This window comes from Alexandromys fortis, unplaced genomic scaffold, assembly GCF_014885135.2.
Source record: "Alexandromys fortis isolate MF-2015 unplaced genomic scaffold, M_Fortis_MF-2015_v1.1 scaffold_54, whole genome shotgun sequence".
In the NCBI taxonomy this organism is placed as follows: Eukaryota; Metazoa; Chordata; class Mammalia; order Rodentia; family Cricetidae; genus Alexandromys; species Alexandromys fortis.
Genome location: NW_026067958.1, coordinates 10,542,526 through 10,558,875, shown reverse-complemented (window position 1 = coordinate 10,558,875; position 16,350 = coordinate 10,542,526). Strand labels below are relative to the sequence as shown.

Below are 16,350 nucleotides of genomic sequence, written 5' to 3'. Positions count from 1 at the left end.
TCCCAGTCAGTAGGTTGCCTTTTTGTCTTAGTGACAGTGTCCTTTGCTTTACAGAAGCTTCTCAGCTTTAGTAGGTCCCATTTATTCAATGTTGTCCTTAGTGTCTGTGCTGCTGGGGTTATACTTAAGAAGCGATCTCCTGTGCCCATTTGTTGTAGGGTACTTCCCACTTTCTCTTCTATCAGGTTCAGTGTGTTCGGACTGATATTGAGGTCTTTGATCCATTTGGACTTGAGTTTTGTGCAAGGTGATAGATAAACACATTAAATAGCCACTAGAGTTGGTGGATTATGAGAGATGTGGAGCTGTGGTGCATTTGTGCATTGATGGGAACTCAAGTCAACACTTTAGAAAACTAAGTACAATAAAACTAAACAAATACCATAGGAACCACAAATTTAATTTCATTCCCAATGGACATATGTGGGCCATCAACAAAAGACATTTACTCTGATGTTCTTAGAAAAATTCTTTTTTAATTAATGTTTTATTAATTTTTTTTGAGCTCTGCATTTTCTCTGCTCCCCTCCCTGTCTTTCCCCACCCCCCTTCCACCCTCCCCCAAGGTCCCCATGCTCCCAATTTATTCAGGAGATCTTGTCTTTTTCTACTTTCTACTTCCTATATAGATTAGATCTATGTATATCTCTCTTAGTGTTCTCATTGTTGTCCAGGTTCACTGGGATTGTGATTTGTGGGCTGGTTTTCTTTGCTTTATGTTTCAAAACCACTTATGAGTAAGTACATGTGATAACTGTCTTTCTCTGTCTGGGTTACCTCACTCAAAACAGTGTTTTCTAAACGCATCCATTTTCCTGAAAAATTCAAGATATTTTTTTTCTGCTCTGTAGTACTCCAATGTGTAAATGTACCACATTTTCTTTTATCCATTCTTCGCTCAAGGGGCATTTAGGTTGTAGAAACATTCTTTATGATTGTCCAATAGGCTGAAAGCTACCTAGGTGCCACCGCTAGGTAAATCACAACTTATTGCATGTTGAATGCACAGGGATAGCACTCTGTAACTGCCTATACTATGAACTGATTCCATAAAGAGTAGACTGAGGAAGAGTGATGCAGATCTTTGGGAGCACTGGAATGTCTCAACCCAAGTGTGCACAGTCTGGGGAACTTGGTGCCAGACACTCATTAGTCACTAAAAGACAACACCTAAGTCACTAACTCTTGAGTTCACTGTCTGTCAGTGTTATTAAAGACATAGACACAAGGAAGTAAGCAAAGTAAAAACAAATTTTGTTAAGGAGAACTCAGAGAAAGTGAGACATGGTGTGGGTGTGTGTGTTTGTTTGTTTTTATGAGAAAAGTAGAGGGAACTCTGGAGAGGAGGTGGAGACCCCAGAGAGTAAGAGCCATTGAGCTGCTGACCTAGAGTCTTTCATTGGGCTCAGAGCAGAAAATGGGTAAGAGGGAGTTGGTTCCTGTTAAGATTGGTTAATTCTCTGAGTATGTCATGGGCAAGGCCACATAGGGAGCCCTGCACACTGTGCATGTTCCCTTGATGCAACCGAGGGAGATAATAACATGCTGTACCTGGGCTGCTTGCTCAGTTAGGGTGATAACTCTGTTAGCTGATGGCTTTGGCTATCTGCTAGCTAGTAGCTCCTGTCAGCATTGCAGCTCACTGACCTTACAGGCATCGCTGGTCTCTGAACTTGGCCAAGTCTTATACACATTAGTTAAACTATGCTTTCTTCACATGTTTCCTTGACCAACTTGTAGTGTTAGCATGAACCATTTTTCTTTACTGTCTTTGGAGAGTCAACTCTTACCATGGCTATCAAGATATATTGTCCTTGGTTACCTATATTTAGTTCCCTGTCTGCAAGGTGATCCAGGATTGTCTCCTTTCTGGGATAAGTGGAGGCATCTTAAAAGCTGATCTTACTTATAGTTTAGTCTGTTATAATTAGCTGCAATAGAAGCAAAGATATACAAAAGCTGTCTTGAGTGTGCTCCTTGATGGAGCTCAAGAGAGTGGAAGTCAGTGGACCTCGTGACACTAACTCTGCTGTTTTCCCAGATCCTTTCCTCCTTATCCGGTCAGCTGGGTCATTTCATACCCAGTTGTAAGCCCTTGGTGTTTCCTTTCTTGCATTTTAAACTGTTGTATATACTGTTAGAGAACCTGTGGAGATGTCCTGCCCAATCAAAAAGCCAAGGCAGTTTCTTTATTAATCAATGAAAGTAACACATAGACAGATGACCCTCTTCTATCAGGCTAGGAAGGCAACTCAAGTGGAATTCATGAGGCTGGCACTGTTCCGCTTTGTGTTAGAGCACTGATTGTATGGTTGTGCTGATCTTTGGATTTCATTAGTCTTTGTAAAACACATACACACACATGCAATATCTACACATGTTCATATAAGTCTTATATGTAAACTTTCCTGTGTCCTGCTCTGGTTTGTAAATGTTAAATGGAACTTCTTATAGTTGAATTAATTATAATTCATTGATGTTTGGCTTCTTGGTTTTGATGCTGTTACAATTAGGTCCGTGTAACTGGGGAAGCTGAAGGAACAGGGTGTGGTACCAGTCTGTACTATTTTTATAACTGCTTTCAAATATATTGTTTTTCCAGTAAAAAAGGCAGTCACATGTTTAGTGAAAGTACTCATCTTAAAATATGTGTCCTTGTGTGGTTTTATCATTTGGACTTAATATAACTCGGTGGGCAAGGATATCAGTAGATAATTTATGAGGCGCGGTCAGGTATGCATTTCATAATGCATGATGTCATCATGCAGCATGTGACTGTATTTTAAAGCGATACTAAATCTAATACACACTGTTATTGTAGGGGAATGTGTTATAACTGTGAAGTTGCAGAGATAGCCTGACTTATCAGGAAACAAGGCTCAGTAGGACGGCTCTCTGGGGCTAGAGCTGCAATAGGACAACTCTGGAGGCTGGAGCCTCCTCAATAGGACAGCTCAGCCCTGGAGGGAAGGGATCCTGACTTATCAGGACGCCAGGCTACCTGCAATGGAGGATGGTCTCCCCACAGGATGCAGCAATGCTGCTCTTCTCATGGAGAGCCCGCTACAGTTGAGCTCTGCTCTGTCCCCTTAAGGGAAGGTCCTAGCAGAGCTATCTGCTTCTATGGCAGAAAAGTTGCTACTTTTCCTGCTCAGCCCCCACTTAGGGAGTGTCCCAGCAAGGTTTTTCTGTTCTTCTGTTCTGCTCCACCTTGCTCAGCCCCACTCAGGGAGCGTCTCAGCAAGGTTTTTCAGCTCAGTCCCCTAAGGGGCATCCCAACCAGGTTCTCTGTGCCAGCCAGTGAAGACCATTACCCAATACTTTTTTGAGATTTATTTGGGAAGGAGAGTGACTGTCTCTGCAAGGAGGGATAAAGGGTAGCCTCCAAGTGAACAGGCTGAGAGGCTTATATAGGGCTTCTTAGGGGAGTAGTTTTCCAAGGGAGAAGAGGGATTGTTTAGTTTTCCATGCTCAGAGATTGGTTAGTTTAGTTGGTAAGGGACAGAAATGGCTCTGATTTCATGGTCAAACTAAGTTTCTTTCACTGGTCCTTTTTAGACTTTTGACTCTAATCTTGGGAACAGGGTGTATTTTTTTTTTTTTTTTTTTTTTTTTTTTTTTTTGTCTTTGATGTATTATGATTTTTTTGGCACTGGTTCAGTGTCAGGGCTTTTGTTTTTTTTTTCCTGGCTTTGGGGTCAGAGTCAGAGTGCTCAGTGATTGGTTGGTTTCCTTCTCCAGTTGTCTCTCTTACCTTACAGTTTGGCTCAAACAGCTGAAACTTAACAAACAAAAGGCTCTGTGGTTGATGGACATTACATTCAGATCTATGCATTCTGCATCCTTAGTCTGGGCTTTGAACACCTTTCATCATTACCCACACATCCTCTTTATTTTTTGAGCTTTCCTGTGCAGGCAACAGGTCAATGTTTTCATAGAGCTCAAACTACCCATGCTCTAGAAGATGTAACCGTCAAAAGAATGCCTCATTTGCCACCTTCACAATCTTCTCACAGGCATTTTGAGGGCTTGTTACTGAGTTGAAGACTACCAATTAGACTTGAGATACTTCTCAGTAAAGAAGTAGGAGCCATGGCTAACATTTGGAGTTGTCCTGAATGTTCTTTTCTCCTACTAGCTGCTCTGATACCTCAGAAAGTTTCTAACCTGGTGCGTATAGGTACAGAGGGCTCTGTATATTAGGACAGTGGTCCCCAAAATGGGTGCTGTGCATGCTCAGTCATGATGTAAATCTCTTACAGTTAGGCAAGCACAGTATTTTCTTTATTACTATAAAATTCGTGTAGAGAAAAGTCTCATTTTTGACTTCCAGTGTTGTGGGGTTTTGTTTGTTTTTTGTTCACTATTTGGTAAAGGAACTCTGGGAAATATCAACAGCAAAAATAATAAATGAATTTAGCCCCATTTACAAAGCAGGAAAAAGTACTCATTTAAATAATATTTCTACTCTTGAATATGTATCATGAAAGACACACTCAACAAAATCATTTCCTACTGTGAAGTGTGGTGCTTGTTTTCATGATAGAATAAAACTTATCAGTCCTTATCCTGCTTTGGAAAGACTGACGTTCCATTAAGAACAGCACTACTTCTTGGTGTTCCATGGGGGAGGGGTGAACGACTGTTGAAGGACCTTTATAGTAATATATATTTGCTGGTTTGGTAAAGAGAATTAGGATTTGGAACATAACTGAGTTATTTGGCCTTAAAAATTCATTGCTTTGTGGCCGGCATGACAGCTTTGCAGATAAAGGAGCCTCCGACCAAGCCTGGGAACCTGAGTTTGGTCCCCAGTACCTATATGGTGGAAGGAGGGGAGCAACACTCCAGCAAGTTGTCCTTAGACCTCCACGTGCACACCGTGGTGTGCACCTCACAAATAAATAAACAAATATTAGGTTAATACATAAGTAAATTTTTAATGATTTTTTAAGTGTTGCCTTTCTCAGCCCATAGTTTCCTGTTAAATATTATAAAAGATACAATCAAATATGTAAAATGAACATGGTTCTTTGTCAGCCTCTGTCTGCACATGTGCAAGCGTCATCAAAGGCACAGCGAGGAATTCTGTCTCAGAAGCGTTCACGCTCTTCCCCAGACCAAGTGCAGCTCTACTCTCATCACTTGGAGATTCATTGTAATCCTCAGCATTTTCTGTTGAATTACACAGTGAAAGCTGATTTGGTTTTGCACAAACAGGTTTTTCATTTTTTTTTCCAGTTCAGCATGAGTTTGCCACATTCTCGATGATGTTTGATGCCTCAAACTTCAGCAATTCTTGGGTGGCATTTTTTGCATGGAAATGCTACAGTCTCTCAGCATGTTCACCTGATGGTGGCTACTGAGGTTCTTCCATCACCCCCACTGTTGACTGTTAACAAATACAGCACCAGGGTGAACTTTGTGCACAAGAATTTGAAAAAACAGGGTTTTGTTTCCCTTGAACAACAAGCAGGAGGATGGTTGAACTGTAGGCTTAAATGTGTTTAGAAACTACAGGACGACTGGAAGGGTGATGACTCCACTGGGAATTTGCTCATCTTGTAAGCAGGGTGTCCTGATATCAGTCACCATGACACAATGTAAAAAATCACCGGTGGTGATAGAAAGGCAGAAACAGGTGAATCCCTGCGGCTCTCTGGATAGCTAGCCTAACTCTGCTAGGCGAGTTGCAGGTTTAGGGAGGGGACTGTCTAAAGAAACAAAGTGAATGGCTCCTGAACAGTGACACCTTAAGTTATCCTCTGGCCTTCATATACATCATGGTGTCTGTGTGTTTAATTAAAACAACCTTTTAATTAAAAAAGAAACTTATCTCACTACAGTTTTTACTTTAAAGCATTTATATTTTATTAAACTAGGAAGAAATAGTATACTGGAATGTTGATTTGACTGTTAATCACTTTGTTCCATAGTGAGCATAGGTTTGTTTCATTTGAGAAGGTCTCTTCTTTGCTTGTCTTTCCTGGGGCTATTTTGATTGATAACTCTTTTCATTCAGTTATGTAAATTCTGCTGGCTTGAATCTGAGCTGTACATACAAAGGCAGAAGGTATTTTTAGACCAATGTTGGTTTCTACAGAGAATTAACATACTCCCCTCTCTACTCCACTTTTCAGTTCCCTCCACACTCTTAATTCACACACGCCTTGCTAATCTTGCTGAGCAGGGGTTTTTGTTTTTTGTTTGTTTGTTTGTTTAGAATGACAATACCTTTTTCAACCAAGGTGCATCTACCTGAAGACTCAGGTGCCATAACTCAAGGGACTCCAAAAGTTAATTGGAATGGTGGCTCTGCCTTTTGCTTCCTCACACCGTAAATATTAATGACACAGACAAATGGGAGCAGGTGAAGTGAAAGAAGCCTTGGTTTAGATTTGTTCTCAGCATTTATGTGTCCAGCTTGTATTTCGCCATGGGTATGACATTAACACGGCTACCAAGATGTAGCCTCAGTCTTTCTTAACTGTCTCATATCTAGTTCCGTATCCATGGGGTGATCTGGGATAATCTCTTTTCTGGACTGAGGTAACCTTCTTCATTAAAAGCCATCTTTCCCCAGTTAGGTAAGTTGCACTGAGCTTCACTGAAAGCATGAATATTTGAGAGATCATCAGTGTCTTGTGTACAACCCCAGGGCTTCATGGGAGTCAGACAGACAGACAGCCTGTCAACATTGGCCTTTCTTCCTCCAGGCCCTGTCCTTTCTCTTACCTACTCAGCTTGGCTGTCTCATGACCAGCTACAGGCCCTCCTCTTTCTCTTTCTTGACATTCCCTACCTCACTCTTTTGAATCTAGCATGTTTTAAGTTCCGCATGTGTTTTCAGTATAACATTGGTGAGCAGTTGCATAGCCCTTTTCCCTAGTTCCCTACAGTAATCTAGCCCCTGCCTTGTTACCAGTATGCCGTGGTTCCCCATGCAGGCCTCCCGTATCCTTCCTGTTTTGTGTATTTTCAAGGTTCTCAGATAAGTGACAGGCATCCAGGACTTTTGATTCTAAGGGCAGGAAGGGTAAGGCTGCAGTGGGGTTTCACGTGTGTCCACATTGGAAAGTGTTGTATTTTGTCATTGTTTTTCCACTTAGCCTGTATTTTCTGCTTTTTTATACTTCTCTCAAAAATAAGTAGGCAACATTGTCAAAGATTGCGAGAGGCTGTTATTACTAACTTGGCAGCAGTTGTAAATAATTCATGGAGGTATTTGATTTCATTTAGTTGGTGAAACAGAATACTGAAGGTACATGCCATGTACTGTGTGAAGAAAGTTTACCTTCCACCCAGTGAACACTGTGCTTACTTTAGCAAAGTAAATAAATAAATCAGTGTACAACATGATAAAAAGTTATTTGCAAAAGAAAGATGATTTCCTGGGGTGTGGGTTAAACTCTACACATATGACTACTTTTATGTATTTACTCATACTGAAGATTCTTTAAAGGTATGAGTAATGATCAGACCCGTGGTGCAATTAGACATTGTAATGACAGTGGAGGAGTCTGAACTTATCCTCCACTGTACTTTGCTAGTTAATTCACTTTTTTCCATATGTTTTTAAATCTTGTATAGGAAACTAATTTAATGTACTTGATTTTTCTAAAAATACTTTAAGGTAACTGATGTAGACTTCTCAACTCCTTTTCTATCAAATCACAGATACCACTAGAGCAAGACGAAGCCAAGAAAGTGATGGTGTGGAATATATTTTTATTTCTAAGCATTTGTTTGAGACAGATGTACAAAATAACAAGTATGTGAAATTTTGTTGAATTTTTTCTATTGCCACTGTGTTTAAGCTGTTGCCCGCATATCTAGTTTTAGATAGCCCAGGGTTCCCTTCCATTTGAAATGCATTTCATTTATTATAGTACTGTTTGAAGTCCTTATAAAATGGTAGTTTAGTTAGTAATTACGGATGTTCACGTCTAATTTTTTTTTTTAGTACCTAGGAGCTACTACATTTCTGTGCAGCTAAATCTGTAAGAATTATTTTGAAGCATGAGGAAAACTTCCCAGGGTATTTCTGTGACTTTTTTTTTCCAGTCCAGTAATTGAATCTCAACACATAACTTGGGCAGAACTTTATTTTAAAAATTAATGGCCAGCTATATGATATGCTTGTGCCATAATCTTCATGCACACCTAAGTCTCATTGACACTTCCAGCATTGGAGTAGAGCTGCCATGCTGCACACACTGTCTCCTCCAGCTAACTCCTACCCCACCCTCCCTCAGTTTTCCATTGCTGAGGTGTGGCTACTCAGGACGTCAGAAGTAGGGTGTATTTTCACGCAGTATTGTGGGATTTTATTGAAACATCAAAATGCTTTCTTCGAGTTTGGCCCTATGACTGTGTTTTTATAGCACATAATCGCTGCCCTCGTTCCATTAGCCACCTCCCAGCTCCTGTGGCTGCAGTGCCCAGCTCTGTTACTCTGTAGTGTGCAGTGAAATTCCAGTAGTTTCTATTGTTTGGCTTACTCGCTGTTTTATTGCCTTGCATTAGTTCTGAAAGGGGGTGATGGAAAACATTAACGCTCTACTGAACCAAAGTACTTTTTTGGGCTTAAGTGTAATACAAGCAAGTGTTACTGATTTGAAAATGTAGCAGATTTTTTTCAAATTGACATTTGCTGAAATGCTTGGTTCTGTTTATTTTATTAAATACAGCAAAAAATTTTACATGTTCAGCAAAAATACCTTTTGCCTATGATGTATAACTTGCCACCTGCTTTTTTTCATATTCACAAACCATCCTGATGAGTGTCTAATTTTCTGCAGGTTCATTGAATATGGCGAATATAAAAACAACTACTATGGCACAAGTATAGACTCAGTTCGCTCTGTCCTAGCTAAGAACAAAGTTTGTCTGCTGGATGTCCAGCCTCATGTAAGTAAACAAAGCATGCAGTTCCCTGTCAGTCTCCTGCCGCATGTCAGAGTGAGCTTCATATGAAGTCTGCTCATTTAAATGTAGGTTGGTTAAGAAAAATAAACACATAATGTTATTAGAAAATAAGAGGGAAAGATGCCCCAAGGTCAGTGTTTATCTGTCTTGTTTTTATTCAGTCGAGTTTGCTGGCTATTGCATGTTTATTTGGGATCTTTTAAAAATGTTGCATACATAACATGCTTTGTGTTATGCCTCATTCTCAGTGTTTATAATCTGACAGTGGTATCTTAGATCATCATTCTCTTGTGCTAATCTGTTCTTGTACACAACGAAGACATTTAAAGCCTGGCATAGCTGTGAGGCACTGTTCAGTAATATCTTGTCTGAGATGCCACAGAGAGACCTTGTGTATCACCCAGGGGCCTCTTGTGGGTACATTGAACTAAGGAAGGCCAATGGGTGAAAACATTCAATTCCTTATGTGATATTCTTTGTCCTCTGATTGGTACCCAAATCCAGCATTACCCTAGTCTTCCTGGAGCTGAAGATTCTCCTTTTAATGGTGGTAGTATTCTAGGATGCTTAGCCTCCCAATTATAGAACTTCTGCACCTCTTATGGATGAAGAAGCTAGAATTATAGAATCCTTAACATCACCTTGGAAGCTACCTTCTGTCCAGGCACCAGGAGGAAGTGGGGCATTTCTGCTTGTTCTCACCTCCCTGTCTGTGTACTGGACCTGGTTATCCCCACACTCTCTGAGTCCTTTCCTCATCCTCGCCATCACTATATCGCTCCCCTCAACACATAGAGTTCATCTACTTAACCTCACAGTGGGATAAATGAACTATTTATACTATGGAGATTTCAATAATATCTCTCAGTTCTGACAATCCATCACACTTGACAATTCATCAGTTCAGTCTGCAGGAGTCAACACTTAAAATCCAGATGAGAATTGTAGGAGGCAGAGGGGTCAAAGACACCAGGAGAACCCAGTCCACAGAATCAGCTAAGGAGGCTCATAGGGGCTCAGAGACTGAAGTGGCAATCACAGAGCCTGCATGGGTCTGTGATAGGTCATGTATATGTATATATATTATGGTTGTATAACTGTATATTGCTGTTTATATACATTTAGTGGGAGTGGGGTATCTGACTCTTTTACCTGCTCTTGAGAACCATTTCCTCCTACTAGGTTTCCTTGCCCAGCCTTGATATGAGGATTTGTGCCTAGCCTTTTTACATCTTGTTATGCCATGCTCAGCAAGTATCCCTGCAAGGCCTGCTTTCTTTCTGAAGGGAAGTGAAGTAGAAGTAGATCTGGGGAGATGGGGGTAGGGATAGGTGCTGGGTGGGGAAACTGGTTTTCATGTATTGTATGAGAAAAGAATAAAATATAAGAAATAAAAACAACCAAGGTATGTTGGTATATACCTGTAATCTAGCACTCTAGAAACTGAGGCAAGAGTATTAGGACTCCCAGGCAGGCTCCTATGCAATCCTATACAGTCCCAGACAAACCTGTCTCCAAACAAAGCAAGACTCTTGATGGGGTGGGGAGGTGCTGCTTAACCTCACAGAGAGCAGAGAGACTGCACAGACTCCAGCTTCTAGCAGAGAGAATGTGAAAGAAATGGACAGCTTACAGACTGCCAACCTCATCACATCTTTTAGAAGCTTGGTCTAGGACCTAGTGTTTTAATGGTTTTAGTCACTGTCTTCCATAATAGCGATGGTTAATTTCAAAACATTTAAAGTGTAAATTGCCTTCTCTAGTTGCTTTTCAGCGATATTGTCACCTTAGTTCTCAGGAACTGATTGAATAAAGCCTGACATTAAAGAATAATTTTAAGAAATTTTCTCCTTAGGAAAATCCAAAAATACATGAAATTATGAAGAAATTTGAAAAATCTTTTCTCTATTGCAGACAGTGAAGCACTTAAGGACACTGGAGTTCAAACCCTATGTGATATTTATAAAACCTCCGTCAATAGAACGTTTGAGAGAGACAAGAAAAAATGCAAAGATTATTTCAAGCAGAGATGACCAAGGAACAGCAAAACCCTTCACAGTGGGTATTATGATGGCTAGCCATTGGACAAGCAGCACCAAAATGCTTGCACTCAGTACTTAAGAATACTGTTGCAGATGAAGTTATGATCTAGAACTCTTATAAGATCATAATGTTTTATTCTATATGGTTTGAACAATGGTGTTGTGAATTCTTCTTGGTTCTATGAACTGATATTCTACTTTGTAGAACTGGGTATGGTAATGCACCCCTCTTATCTGAAACACTCAAGATGCAGGCATAGGACAATTGAGACTTAGAAATCATTCCCTTCTGCCTGAAATATTTGAAACCAAAGTGTTCTACAGTAAGATTCTGTGTCTCCAACCAATATCCACATTAGTAGTACTAACCACTGTTTCTGAACTTCCTAGCACACACAAAGCTCTGGGTTTACTCCCAATGCCACCAAATGAACCAAAGAAAATACATCAGCAACAAACGTTTAGTCTTGCGCATGCATACTGAGTTAACAGCAGCCCTGATATCTATGCTAATCGTGATATGCTCCTGTAATGGTGCATTACAAATGACCCAGAAAGCCTGAAAAAGTAGTGATAGGGAAGGTGATTTTGTTTTTTGGCTTGGTTTAAAGTCTAAAATCACAGCTTTCAGTAAAGTCATTGTAAAATGTTTCTATTGATGTGAAATGATGTAATTGCTCGTTGCTTAATCTGTTACTTGTTTTTATAGGAAGAAGACTTTCAAGAAATGATTAAATCGGCACAAATAATGGAAAGTCAATACGGCCATCTTTTTGACAAAATTATAATAAATGATGATCTCACCATGGCATTTAATGAGCTAAAAACAACATTTGACAAACTAGAGACTGATACCCATTGGGTCCCTGTGAGCTGGTTACATTCATAACTCAAGAAAATTTCCTTAATTTTTTTTTTTTTTACAGAGTGCATGATTAGGTCAGCTACCATGTTTTTGGTAGGATTTTCTTAAACCTCTATCACTGTCATAGATGTAAAGTCTTTATAAAATTTCAGTGTGGTTTTGTTTATATCTTTTAGAGCCTTATTTGAATCATATGACTGCACAATCTAAAAGTCAAAATCGGCACTGTGTAAAACTTTGAATTCCCTGATTGCCCTTAGTTCTGTCTCTGTTGTGAGAGGCAGTGTATCAGAGTTCATGCCCCACCTATACTTGCTGCCCTTCACTTTGCATGCTTGCAGTTGACAGCATGAACTTAGTCACCTTGGGCAGCTCCACAGGTTTGATTGAGCTGGAAATAAGACCCCATCCTATTACTGCTCCTGTGCACAGAGTATGTTCTTTGTGTGTTTTTTGTTCTTAAGGAAGTAGCTCACATATTATAGATTAGGAAATCATTTGGAGTACATATAGATGCTGCAAATATTCTATAAGGGAAAAATGGATCTTTTTTTGTAAGTTGAGGGTCTTACTATGCTCTCTACACTGGCCTTGAACTCAGCCCTCCTTTGCCTCAACCTCCCAAGTAGGGGTACATGCCACTGCAACAGGTTTGGAAATAGATTTAAGTAATATTATAGATGTAGACCAAAACCCTTCCTTGTGGTTTAGTAAGGATAATTATTTTAGGGCAAGCAATGATCACAAAGCAATTCCTGTTTTAACCTGTTACTTTTCAGAAGACATTTTTGTAGTCAAAATGTTTTATTCTCTTGCTTTGGAAGTTTTCAGTGAATTATAAGAATGAGATACATATTCTAAACGTTTAACACACATAGTTAAGGAAAAAGTGATCATGTTTCCGTACTGTGCAATCACCACATGTTTAAATTGTGCTACGGTGTATTCTAGAAGCCTTATATTGTGTTAACTTTTTTTGATCAATTAATAATTTGATTATTAATATTGGCCAGATTTCATCTCAACCTATTCTGAAAGAAGATGAAATTTTTAAATGTTTAGATGACATTGCTCTTTTTTCTTTGATGCTATAGGTCTCCAGCAAGTGAATAATTTATCATATTACAAATGTCCCACAGTTCAGAGAGCTCCTGCCATTCCTGTGAGCAGTGTGACTCAGCCAATAGAAAAATCATCACATCTATGACTTTAATACAAAAATATTTTTGTTGCTTTGAAGAGCGTTTAATTGTCATGCTTAAAGAAAAATAAAATATAGGGAATTTTATATATTTGTGAGATATTTGAAAGACATATTTTTAGTTATCAAATAGGGTTATTCATAAAATAAATTGTATATAAAGATATAATTTAAAGTAGTAGTTTTATAAGCAAGGTCAGCATTCCATGTAAATATTTGACCTGTTGCAGGTAGATCCCCACATGTTACATGTTCACTGTCATGTGATAGTGTCCTTGCTAACTTTCCTTATGACATGTCGAATTACTGTGAGAAGCAGACACAGAAGTTACTCTAGAGACCTCATTATTCATTCAGTCCCACAGCCAGATCATTGGACTAATGAACATAGTCTATGCAAATTCTGTATTTATTAATTAAATGATAAGCCATGCAGTTTAAACACAGATAGGATGGCTAGCAGATTCCTGTACTGAAGCCAGTGACCTGTGTGGCCTGTCTAGAAGCACAAGTCTTAGAGAATTGGTTTGCGTGGAATATTAGGGAATGCCTACACTTCTCATAAAGCAAGTTTCTGTACCAAGAATGATGAGGAATGCATACCAGCATAGGGCATTCTGTGGATACTTTAGGTATCCCAGTTTCCTTAATCCAAGATATCTTTGTTGATTTTTTCTTTCTTTTTGGGATTGTTGTCTCCATTTTTTTTATTTTAGGGTAGAACTTGTATAGTGCAGTGGAAATTTTGAGTCCTTATAAGTAGTATAGGTGATGGATGAAATGTTATGAAAATATAAATATCTGTACTTTTTAGACCAGAGCTAAACAACATTTTCTTAAAATGATGAAAATAAAAACAGTTTAAGAAATCAGGTGTCATGTAGGCTTACCTGTGCTTTGATGCTTACAAAGAGATTGAATTAGAATGTAATAAGCCAGGCCAACAAAAGGCTGTGGATCCCTGTAGTAAGAGGCAACCTCTCTCTGCTCTCTGGCCTCAGCACTCCTACCACCGAGAAGAACTCTCTGAGCTCTCAGCAGCCTGTTCCTGGGATGGCATGGCAGCCACTGTTAGAGAAGAAACAACTGTTTCAGTGTTTGTACAATTAAAATTGAACTTTGCGTGTAATGTTGTTCTCCTTGTCCACCTCCCAGTTAGAGTGGCCTAAATGTAAAGAGATAAAATTGAAACAATAACCATGGTTTCCCTGAGTAATGTGGAAACTTGGCATCTGTAAGGCTGGCATTTCTGGTACTATTTAATCATTGAGTGTGCCTAAAGTGTAGTCATTTAAAATGAGCAAACATGTAAATTCAGATTACAAAACTATGGAGTCAAAATGTCCCTAAAGATGCAGATTTTTATTTATTTTCCTTTGGCCCATGATGAATTTATTGATAAATGTAATGGAAAGTTTTTTAGTCTTAATAAAATATCTTCAAGCAATATAACTGCTTGAAAGTTGTATAGTACTTGAGTACGCTATAATTGCTCTACCCTGTGTTGCTTTTTCCACGGTGGAAAAAATTCCTTCCTTCACTATGATGTAATTTATTTGATCTTTCCATGCCTAAAATTGAATGTTATATTTCTTTTCAAATAATGCTTTCATCAAGATTATTGGACAGATGGAGCTCGCTGGTCTTAGTCTGTAAGTGTAGCAGTTTGAAGATGTACAGAAGGAGAATAGGATGGGTGGTCCAAACCAGTGTGTTGGGATGCCCATCCTCACCTTCCCCATTTGGAATCGGGATGCTACATCCTCCTCTTGATTTAGTTACATGAAACGGACCTTGTCAGCTGTGCATAGAAGAACTGTCTTCTACCTTATGGAGCACCTAATTGATAATGGTCTTGCTTCAGTCATTGTAGTTAGCCCAGCCCTTCTTCCACAGGAAGATTTATGATATAGCACTGAAGAGTCTGATTGATCAGGTGAGTGATCAATTGATTTTTATAGGGCTGAATCGAACTTGGGGCATTTCACCTGCTAGTCATACATATAACTACCACTGCATTAAGTCCCCAGCCCTGAATCTAAAGTTCTTGTTTGATTTCTGGTTTTTATGATTACCAGCATTGAGACGTTGGTGGGTGGTACATTGAATATCTCATCATCATTTCTTGCCAGGAAGATGTAGAAAATATTATCAAACATCTGATAGGTTTGCTCTGGTCATGAAGTGACAGAATTTGTGTGGAATATTTAGAACGAAATGAAGTACGGAAGTACCCAGTGATGGTGAATTGTGTTTAATGGTGGTGCTTTCCATCATAGTTTAATCATAGGTTAGTGTTCTTCATCACCCTGAGTAATAAACTCATGAGTCACAGCAAGTAATTTCTGCAATAACCTTTATTTTTGGGGAAGCTCCATTGCATTCAACCATGCAACACATTGTAATTAGTAGGTAATTCTTAGTAGGATGGGAATCACATTTTTAAGCCACTGGCTCTGGTGTAATATACTTAATAACAATTTGGAAGAAATACCTCCTGGTTGATTCAGTGTCCTTTCTTCTGTCACCCTTCTTAAAGTCCTGGAAGGCAGGAACTATTTTGGTTACCATCCACCTTGTTTACCTACATAATCACTGTCTGACTGAGCTGTATTCATCATGGAAAGCCTGAGTCATTTGCTGTATGCTGTGGGAGATGCTATCTATCTCATACTTGATAGTAGAGAAACTGGGGTCCTTGTGCCTTCATTTCTTTTCCCATTGTAAGATAAAATACCCCAACAAAGTTAAAGTTGATCCGAATTAATCATGACAAACTTGCATGATTGATGTGAGTTAATCATGCTACCTATTTCAGGTTCCATGATCCCTTGCATTGGAGCTAAGAGAAATATATCTGAGTTCAACACAAGTACACAATGTATGAGTCCATATACCCCCACCCGTTCTTCCTACCCAGAGTGCTGGGCTTAAAGGCCAGCACTATGCCACCATGCCTATGCCACCATTCCTGACTGAAGTTGGCTTTCTTTAGTTTGAATTAAAGTATAATTACACCCCAGCTTCCTCTCCTTTATTAATTTCATGCCCTCACACTTTTTCAAATCCCTACCCTACTCTTTCATTATTATTATTGTTTTACACAGATGCACACAAAAATACATGCATACATACATACAGCCAGCCAAGTCCATTTAGTATGGCTTTAGGACTGGCAAGTTGGTATTAGATACCCACTTAGGATGCTTATCCCTGTAGAAGATGTTTTTCCCCTTCTCACCAGTCATTAAATGACTTCATCTAGGGTGGGGCCCCATGATACACCCCCCCTTACTTGTTGGTGTGTCAATTGG

The 16,350-nt window shown here is 39.3% G+C and overlaps 1 protein-coding gene across 4 annotated transcripts in view; it reads left to right on the top strand.

Moving 5' to 3' along the window:
* Mpp7 (MAGUK p55 scaffold protein 7) overlaps positions 1-15,531 on the top strand; it is a 249,357-nt gene extending 233,826 nt beyond the window's left edge. For all 4 annotated transcript variants that reach the window (XM_050152712.1, XM_050152714.1, XM_050152715.1 and 1 more), the window contains 4 exons: positions 7,678-7,771; positions 8,802-8,910; positions 10,843-10,986; positions 11,680-15,531. In XM_050152712.1, the coding sequence (XP_050008669.1) occupies positions 7,678-7,771; positions 8,802-8,910; positions 10,843-10,986; positions 11,680-11,859 (527 nt within the window). In that variant the 3' untranslated portion in view covers positions 11,860-15,531. The remainder of the gene's footprint in view (positions 1-7,677; positions 7,772-8,801; positions 8,911-10,842; positions 10,987-11,679) is intronic.
* The last annotated feature ends 819 nt before the right edge of the window (positions 15,532-16,350 follow it).